The 9,850-nt window shown below is 45.2% G+C and overlaps 1 protein-coding gene and 1 long non-coding RNA gene across 4 annotated transcripts in view; one reads left to right on the top strand and one right to left on the bottom strand.

Moving 5' to 3' along the window:
• Positions 1–287: 287 nt before the first annotated feature.
• Positions 288–3,811, bottom strand: LOC116093077 (uncharacterized protein CXorf40 homolog). Of its 2 annotated transcripts, none has more exons than XM_031374266.1 (3): positions 3,560–3,811; positions 1,525–1,797; positions 288–819 (listed from the first exon to the last, which is right to left on the bottom strand). In XM_031374266.1, exons 2-3 carry the CDS (start codon positions 1,775–1,777, stop codon positions 542–544), a joined length of 531 nt encoding a protein of 176 aa, XP_031230126.1. In that variant the 5' UTR covers positions 1,778–1,797; positions 3,560–3,811; the 3' UTR covers positions 288–541. The 2 variants fall into 2 exon arrangements, with proteins under 2 accessions (XP_031230126.1, XP_031230118.1); XM_031374258.1 differs by having other exon boundaries at positions 290–819; positions 3,597–3,811.
• Positions 3,812–3,884: 73 nt separating this feature from the next.
• The window catches only part of LOC116093072, a 7,394-nt gene continuing 1,428 nt past the window's right edge, over positions 3,885–9,850 (top strand). Inside the window, exon 1 of one of the 2 annotated variants that reach the window (XR_004119617.1) lies at positions 3,885–3,915. This is a non-coding gene — a long non-coding RNA (uncharacterized LOC116093072). Of the gene's footprint in view, positions 3,916–4,228; positions 6,295–9,850 lie in introns of those variants that run through there. The other variant, XR_004119614.1, reaches the window with a different exon arrangement.

Raw genomic sequence — 9,850 nt, 5'->3', positions numbered from 1 at the left:
TTTATATCAAACAACTTTTATAATACTTATTTTTATTGTTATAATATTTTATAAATTTCAAGGAATATAACAAAAAAGATATTGAAGGTATTGAAGGGGGCGTCTATGGGAAGAGCAGTGGTACAAAAGGGAAACAAGAATGTGATTTAATTCTATTTAATTAAAATATGTTTTTTAATGTTAACAGATTCAGATAAATTGAAATCATGTAACTTTTCTCATCATAATGCAATAAAAGTTTAAAAAAAAAAAAGACCTGGGAAAGGAGAAAGGGAGCCAAGACACTAAACACTTAACCATTAGCAGATTTATTCGTGCAATCCAGAAAACAGCAGGACCAAAGTGAACTTCAGCAAAATATCATTTCCTGGGAGGTTTTCTTTTCCCTAAAGGCCAAAGTTCTCAAGGCTCTGTAGCTTTGCTGGCAGAGCCTCAGCATGAGGGATGTTTTCACTGCCACCACCTTCATGAGGGCAGAGGAGTCTGGAACAGCACTCTGTAGGAGATTCAAATTGCCCTGACTGAGATTTGTAGGTGCGCACTATAATGGTCTACTGGCAGAGCCATTATCCAATTGTTTTCCAGAGCATTCAGTGCTCCATTCTTTCTCCAGTGGGATCAAGTGCTCTGGGATGTCTACTTGGAATATATCCTTTCCCCCTTTTCTAGGTATGGGCTCCAGTAACCACCTGGGGTTTGAAATTTGAGTCAGGTACTTCAGCTGCAGGTTGGTTAGCACAGCTTGAGTTTCCAGTTCCACAACCTCAGCAGCAGCTAAGGTTTCTGGACACTGAAAAGTCTCTCCAATGTCAATAAGTCCTGGGCACAAAGACAGAAATATACAGATGTAGTTTCTTCTGTACATCAAGGTTATCTTTATGACTGCAGGGTCAACGGATAGTATATAATCAAAATGATAGGAAATTGGAATTTTTCTCACTGAACACTGGGAACATGACCAAATGAACTAGGGAATCCTGGGTGAGACAGCCACAGGCCTTGGGAAAAAGAAGAGGATGGCTTATGCTCACTGAGTCCTGCATTAAGGGACAGTCAGGCTCTAGCATACTACTAAGGCTGGCATTTACCTACTGAAAGAGAACCAGCCCCATCCAGGAAGCCTAGAGTCAGTAAGATTCCCAATTAGGCCAGCAGGTGACTGTATTAGATGTTGATTGGTGTCTTACTTAAGGTCCTTGTGACAGGCATTACAAGCCAGGCAGGCAGCCTTACTCTAGATACTGCTCCACTTTTTTGGTGTCTATGCTGTCATAGGCCATGCCTTTTGCACATATTCATACACACATACACAGTCCAATGCTATATGAGGCCTAGAGTTCAGAGGTAACTGAGTCTGTGGGACCCAGACCTATTCACCCCATTCAAGTGACTTTGGCAGCCCTTAGAGAGTTTTTTTGGAAACTTCAGAACATACCCTCTAGCTAACAGCAAAACAGTGCCACCAATCTATCAAGCAGGATCCTGTGGAATTGTCTGCATTGTATTTGGTACAGTCTCACTTACCAGCTATCACACCTCTGCCATATTTTTCTCCTGCCTGTAGTAAGGTCTGAATCTGTGTCCAGGTCATCCCCAATCTCTCCACTAGCACTTCCTGCCATGCATCATCTTCCCAGTCCTTGTGAGCAATGTGGATGGCAATGGTACATTTCTGAAGGCTGCTCAACAGGGGACGCCAACGTGTCTCAAGAGTCTTGACTCCATTTAAGATTAAACCAGCGTAGGGCTGCCGGAAGGATAGGCAGTGAAACTTCATTTTCCTCAGAGTCTCTGGGCCTAAAAATAGAAACATATCACAGCTCAGCTCTTCAGGCTCACATCCATTGGGTCTTGCCTTCCCCAGATGATTCCCATGTGCCCTGAAACTCCACTGAACTCAATGTGTTTCCTGTCACAGATTAATAATGCCCTGCTCTTCAGCTCTGAGCCTAGGAGTAGGAGTGTTCAGGATCAGGTGTGGAGACGCACAGGAGAGATGACCAGATGTCCATGAGAATGAATGAAAATCTCCAACTGACATAGGTGTGGTGGTGTGGGGACATCTCTGGGTTGAGACAGAGATCCAATAATCAATGGGGGTGCCCTTAGCCATGACTCACAGCACTGGGGATATGGAACCTGAAAAGGCCACCTCCTGTAGCCAGGCAGGAGCCCCCGTGGAACAATAGAGACACCAAGCCACTCACAAAACTTTCAACTCCAAATTTATCCTGTGTACAAGAAATGCAGGTATGGGGATGGAGCAGAGACTGAGGGAATGGCCAACCAGTAACCGGCCCAACTTGAGACCCATCCCATGGGCAAGCACCAATTTGTGATTCTATTAATGATACTCTGTTGTGCTTGCAGATAGGAGCATGTTGTCCACTGAGAGGCTCCACCCAGCAGCTGACTCAGACAGATACAGACACCCACAGCCAAACAGTGGATGGAGCTTGGGGACTCTTATGGAAGAGTTGGAGGAAGTATTGTGGGCCCTGAAGGAGATAGAAACTTCATAGGAAGACCAAGAGTCAACTAACATGGTCCTTTGGGGTTCTCAGAGACTGAATTACTGCCCTGACTTACCCTAATGACAGACTGCAACCTGTAAACTAACATAAACCTTTCTTTCAGATCAGATTGTTCTGTGGGCATGTCTGGAAGACTATCTAGATTACTGATTCCTGCAAAGGGCTCATGTTCCAACCCGCCCAGAATCCACCCATCTCACAAGAATCCTCAGGATTCTTTGTAATCTAGCTGCCCATGCTAAATATCTGCTCTCTTCCTATTTCATTCAATTCCCTGTAGCCAAAACAACTGAATACCCTTCTTCATGGTACCACAGATAAACCTGCTCTGTGGATGAAGAAGCTACCCTTTTGCTTTGTTTCTGCTTCTCCACTTGCATAAGCAGAAGGTAGATAAAGGAGAAAACATCAATTAAAACTTAGTTATGTCGGCTACTGGCAACAGGAGAGACTTCTACTCAGCAAGCCTTAGAGATCAACAAGAGTTAGGGCTGGCCTTACACAACACACAAGTGCATCTCACTCACAACTTGGTTCTGCTATCATGCCAGTGGGAAAGTCCTTTTCTGTCTGGGACAAGAACTGCCTGATGTAGAAAGTTAATTCTGCAACTGGTTCCCATTATTAAGCTAAACATGCAATTTAACAGGAGAAAAATGATGCCACACTGAATGTGACTGCATGGAAAAGCTCAGGTCTACCAAATCCCAGTACTTTCAATATTATCTGGTATATTAGATTGGACATAATACCAATGGCCACAAATCTGCACCCTCATAGTCTGGAGTCTCAGTGAGTTCCTAGCCTAAAAGTAAGGAAAAAACAGTGCCGTGGAGCAGCATACACGGTTCCATCCGCCTGCATCCACACTGCATCACTTAGGAGAGACAATGAGATGCTGGCAAGATGTGGCATGCAAAGACCGGCCTTGGGCTGACCCAGCAGTCGGGGAAGCCAGAGGCTGGGGTGCCCTCAATGGGGTGGTGGATGAGGGCAAGCTGGCAGGCTCAGACTCAACAGGTTACCAGTGTCCTTTGGGCCCTGTGGGTCTCTCAGCTTTACCACTTATCACTCGGCAGACTCCAGTTTACATCCAGTCCTCTGTCTTCCAGCGTTCCCGGGAGGCCGCCAGTACCAAAGGCTCCTAAGCGGGGGTGGATAACATCTGCTCTAAAGAAAGAAAAGCATACGGCTACTGCCTTAACATTCACTGGCGTTATGGGACTTTAGCTCTGACTGCTTTAAGATGAAACCCAAACGCAGAGACGTATCCACGCCCGAACGCACACAATTTACGTAAGCACGCACACCACGTCCATTTACAAGTCTAATTATTTGCAGCCAGTTAGAACCACAGGCACTTTGCAAGCGGGATAGGAAGGTACAGACTTGCATAATTGAGCAGTAAGCTACATCGAATGCTAGGAGACACAGTTTTCTTAAGGCAATCTTGCAAATAAAGTGGGTCAGAGTCTGTAATCAGCGGCTGGGAAGGGAAAGAAGTGAGAAAAGAAATGAGGGATTTAGTTGGAGGAGTATGCAAAAACCCACGAAAGTAAGAATAGGGTGCGCTGCAGCAGGAGGGGCGGGGTAGAGGCTGTGAGGGATAGGATGCGCTGCAGCAGGAGGGGCGGGGTAGGGGCTGTGAGGGATAGGATGCGCTGCAGCAGGAGGGGCGGGGTAGGGGCTGTGAGGGAAGAGGCTTGTTGAGGAGGGGCGTTGGTCCAGGGCCAAGCTGTGTGAGTCCGGAGGTTAGGCGTTGGGATGGGGTGGGGCTATGAGCACCCGGTAGAGCTTGGGAATAGGAATTTGTGCTCTGAAGAATCCTTGGGAACCGATAGGAATTGCGGGTGCTTGGAGTCTAGGCTGGGTGTGAGTGCTGACCTGCGTGGGTGGAGCTGTAGGGATACTAGGGTGGAGCTTTGGATCCCAACTTAACTTGGTCCGGATCTGCTTAAGGAAAAGGAAGGATTATGTAGGCTGAAGTGGAAGTGGTGGGCCAAACTGTCAGTACTCAGCAAAGCAGTCAGGGCCTCAAAAGTGCCAACCAGGGCTGTGTGTGATGAGATTTTGTTGACGGAGCTGAGCTTTGGATGCTGGCCTTACTTGCTGGAGGGCTATGGGAGAAGGAAGGCATGCCTGTGCATGGGAGCCGAATTAGTGATGGGCAGTGCTATGTAAGCTGAGGTGGAGGTTGAACATGGTTTAGTGATTGGTGACCTATGAAGTAGGAACAGAGCTTTGGATAGTGACATAATAAAAGCCCAGAAACTCTGAAAGAGGACAGGGCCATGTAGATAGGACCAGATTGTGGGTTGTGGATGGCGCTGTTAGTGCCGACTTGGGTCTCTAAAGTGCTGGCCAGGACTGTGAATTGTAAGTGTGACAGCAGGACTGAGCTTTAAATCCTGATATAATGTGATAGAAGGCCAGTGAAGGAATAGGACATGGCTGTGTGTGCTGACATAGGAGTGCAGACTGTGTATGCTGCACAGGTTGGGTGCACTGCTGTGAATAGTGATGTACTAAGTGAGGGAGGAGGAGTCTGGCCATTTGTGATGATGTAGCAGTGGCGGGTAGGGCGCTGCTTTCTAGGTTAGCAGTGGTGGGTAGTACTGTGTATGTTTATGTCTGATGGTGGGCAGGACTGTGAGTACTGTGGTTGAAGTGGTGGGCAGTGCTGTGTGTATGGAGGTAGGAGAGGTAGGTGGTGTTGCAAGTGTTGCCCTGGGCACTTAGGGTTTACAGAGTACTGGGAAAGGGCCATAGGTATTAATTTATGGAAGGGGAGGGAGACCTTTGAATACTGACGTACTGTGACAGAGGATCACTGGAGAGGGAAGAGCAAGACTGTATGCTGAAGTAAGAGTGGTGGGCTTAGCTGTGAAGTGCTGACCTAGGTGAGCTGTGTTCAAGAGTAATGGGGATGCTTGTCAATGGTAAGGTATGAAGTGGAGGTGGAACTTTGGATATTAACACATATGATGTGATGCAGGACCACTGAAGGGCAGAAAAATGCATGCTGAAGTGGGGAGATTGGTGAAGTATGAAATAGAGCTTTAAATACTGTCATAATAAAGTTCAGACTGCTGATGTAGGGCTGGGTGTTGAGTGCTCACCTCCGTGGATGAGTCAATGGGAGCAATGATGCATGAAGTAGGGAGAGAGCAGTGAATTCTAACCTAATATGGAGTGATGGTAATGAAGAAGCAGGGCTGAGGGTATTGAGGATAGACCTAGAGGCAGAGATAAAGGAAAAGCAGGGTGGGCCTATGAGTGCTGTGGTCTATCTGGGATGGGGAGTGGGCTACTGGAAGAGGAAGGTGAGGCTTCTAGTGGCAGAGTAAATGGGAGAGGAAGACCTTTAGGGCAGACCCATAGGTTATAAGGTAAGGCATTTAGAGCAGGACTATGAGAGCTGAGGCAGGAATGTGAGCGGTGTCCTATGCGTTGCTGGATAGATGTAGGTGGGTCTTGGGAGGAGCAGGACAGGGCAGAGCTGGGCAGGGCAGGGCAGGGCAGGGCAGGGACCTTTTAAGTACAGTCAGAGAGGCTTGTAGGTGGAATTGGAAGGAGGCACTCAGAGATTGTGAGACATATCCTTAAGTAAGAGAGGCAAAATGAAAAGGAAAGTGTGCCTTAGGGACCTAATCATATCGTGAGGGTGATCTCCAGGGGACACCATAGAGGACATGAATGCTGCAAAAAGGCCAGAAACTTTTGTCTGGGACCCAGGTGTACTTAGATGGAGTCTTAAAGGGTAAGGCTCAATTCCTGAGGTCAGCCTCCTTTTCTCCAGGCACTACTATCCAAAAGTACCAATGGCCCCAGTCTTATTGAAACTTATTTCAACTGGGGATTTGACAACCAACTCTGGGTCCCTACCTCTGCAATACCTAGAAGAAAATATGGTCCGCTTCTCGTTTGCTAGGGCTACTACTGGAGGGCAGTCTTCATCTGCTGCCTGAGGAATTTCCTGAGCCTCTGGATTAGCTCGTCCTGGATATCTCCACTCCAGCCATCCTTCACATACAGGTTTCTAAGCTACACTCTACCCTTATCCCAATTAATCTTTCAGATTGTCTTGTTTGGGTATCTCAGCACCACATGTCAATCCTATCTCTCTTCATCCTTATTGTCCTGTGTGTATCAGGGCCCCATATACGATGCACTCCATTGTTTCTGACCCAATATAAGGTCACTAGCTCAGTTTCTTTTGACTTCTTAGGGCTCATGCTTTACAATGCCTATCCCAGTTCTGTGCTAATTGACCCATTCTCTTAATACATAACATTACTATGTAGTACCTAGGATTTAGAACCTTTTGTCTCTCAGCTTTGGTAGAATTTTGCAGGCATCTTGCATCCTGCATTAGGATCATGGACCCCACCTAAAAATCTAATGCTGTTCTCTTGGAGATTGGGGAAGGGGTTCTGAGTTCTCTGTTCCTCTAAGGCAAGGGAGAGAGAATCTAATACAGTGTTTTAGGGCCTTAAAGTCCACTGGTGGTCCAGATTCTCTTCTGTGCTGGCCTCCTTTTGGGTGGTTACTGGCTACCTCCTGATTCCTGAGCACATGCTTAGAGCAATTTCATAGGACACCCTGAATGTAGACTGCTCCTTTCCCTGTACTCTGCTATGCCATAGAGCTGGAATTTGTCCAAGGAACCAAGTCCTTGAAGTAGGTATCTTATAATGGGGAACTATAGAAGATCTTCCAATCCTAACTCTCTGATGCCCTGAGAATATGTTCTAGTAAGTATGTTAAATGGGGTACACACTGTAACACAACTTCCTGGGGGACCAGATGGAACTGTAGAAGCCCGATCTATTCCCTGGCATGAAAGTACAATGTTAGTTTTCTGCTGCGGTATCAGATAGGTCTAGGAAGAATCACCTCACTGGGTTCCAGGAAGGGTCTAATGGTATTATCCATGAACATCAGAACAACAACAAAAAAATCTCTATCTTGATTTTCATTTGAAATGACAATTCACTATCAATCCTGGAATGATCTGCTTTCTGACACCTCCCCTCAGACCACATTCTCTTTATAGACTGAGTTATTGACTACTGCTCTCATAGTGTCCTCATGGACACTCTCCAGTATCGCAGATCTTAGATCTCTTGGATCATCTCTTCATTCCTTCCCCCACCTAATATCTTAATAGCTCTTGCATGGTTGTTTAAGAGATGCTGTTCAGTAACAACTTCTATGCTCCTAGCCCAGTGGTTCTCAGTCTTCCTAATGCTGTGACCCTTTAATACAGTTCCTCATGTTGTTGTGACCCCAACCCATAACATCATTTTCATTGCTACTTCATAGCTGTAATTCTGCTACTGTTGTGAATCATAATGTAAGTATCTGATACATGATATGTGACTTTCAAAGGAGTTTCAAAGTATAGGTTGAGAACTGCTGTTGTAGCCCATAACTCCTTTGTCTCAGCTCCTTGTACACCTCAAAAGATGCTGCTGTCTCCCCTCCCTTGCTTCTTTGACTCAGAAATACAGAATAAAGATGCCCTTCACTGGCAAGGGTTCAGTTTTATCTTATGAGTCCTAGGTTTCCGAAGTCTGTTGTTCCCTTCAAACACCCTTTACTCAGTCCAGCTCTCTCCTCTGGGGAACACCTTTGGCACATTTTCCCTTCTGTCTTGAGTGATTGGGATGACAAGGGCCACTTTTGAAGTCTACATGCACAAGATACTCCTGGCATGTTTATTGCTGGTTTTGATATTTTATATGGACAAGAAGCTGTGCCACAGGAACCTTAGACATGGATGGACTACTTAGTCTATTGGGTAGGTTTTCTTTTCATCAGATGCTCTATGTGGATGGGAAGAAGTGGTACCCAGTGACTCGCAGGCCTGGAAGGCTACTTTCACTTCACTGGAGAGGTATGGTGCAGGGGACATGTTGGGGAAGCAGAATTTGGACTTTCTGAGTTTCTTTGACCTGCATTGTAGTGATTGGAAGGAGAAATGTTCAGCATATGCTCATCTATTTGAACAATTGTCCATCAGTTGGTGGTACAGGTTAGGGAGGTTATGGGCATTAAGCCTTGCTGGAGGAAGCAAATCACATGGGGTGAGCTTTGATGGCTTATAGCTTCGATACACTTCTGGTTCATTTTCTCTGCTTCCTATGTGTATATTGGTCAACTTCTTGCTCCTGCCATCATGCTGTGCCTTCCCTACCATGAGAATTCTATTCCTCTGGAATATGCTAAAATAAAGTCTTTCTGCTTTTAGTTTCTTTTGGCCATGGCAGTTTTTTGCAACTATATGAAAGTAATTAATGCATGCCCCCAAGCTGTTATATTAGCTTTAATTTGATGAATTCAATGCCTTTTCTTCAAGGCTCAAACCTCTTCTCTTCTAATATTCAATCATGAGAATATTTCTCTTCTAATATTCAATCATGAGAATATTACCCATGTGTCGTGGCCACTGTTCAGGTGGCATGTGACCAGTGGTCATGAACTTTGGTTATATGACTCAGGCGTTGGTGGACGGGCTCTGGAGAACACTATTATAGGCAAGAATTGTTCTAGTGTGCTCCCTCTAGAAGACACTTTCTTCCACATGTATGCTTTCAAGCTTGCTCTGGCAACTCTCAAAACATGGAAAGGTAGAAGACAGACAAGGGACTTGAATGTGACCATTTCAAAGAAGCCAAAGTATTTTGGGTTTAGTCATAATCCTCCTGTTCCTTTTTCTGCATATTTTCTTCATTGTGTTAAGATGATACTGTCTGATTATTTTGTTTAGTATTTTCTGTTGTGCTTTTTGCCTACATATTAAAAGGATCTTTAAAAAATTAACCTAACATTCTCACTAGTTCTGCAGTCTAATATGAAGTACATTGATTAGAAGTTTTTACTCACTAAAGGCCAACAAGAAAATTCACAGGAAATGGACTTTCTCATTTTGAATCTAAAGATATTATTTGTTCAGAATATATGTACAGGAGGTCCTCCTGAGGTCACCTTTTAGATGGACTTCATCGAGATGCCAGGTATAAACCTCACATAGGACAGTGCATGCAATACCTCTTTTGAGTTATTCCCATTTTCCTGATGTTTCATAACCTAGAACACAGCTATAGGTCATTTTGGAATGAGGTTTGTGTCAATTCAAGCATCTCCATGTTGTGGTGCTGTAGCATTCTCTCTCCTGGGGACCTGGGTACAACTTTAGTCATCAATAAAAGTCTAAACACTAAGGTAGGGGCAGAAACAAAGCAGAATATGGGCTGCTTAGTAGAGCAAAGACTTTTATTGGATCCACCTGACCTGGATATAGGGCAGCAGCT

This window comes from Mastomys coucha, chromosome X (assembly GCF_008632895.1).
Source record: "Mastomys coucha isolate ucsf_1 chromosome X, UCSF_Mcou_1, whole genome shotgun sequence".
In the NCBI taxonomy this organism is placed as follows: domain Eukaryota; kingdom Metazoa; phylum Chordata; class Mammalia; order Rodentia; family Muridae; genus Mastomys; species Mastomys coucha.
This window is presented reverse-complemented; position numbering and strand designations above follow the sequence as displayed.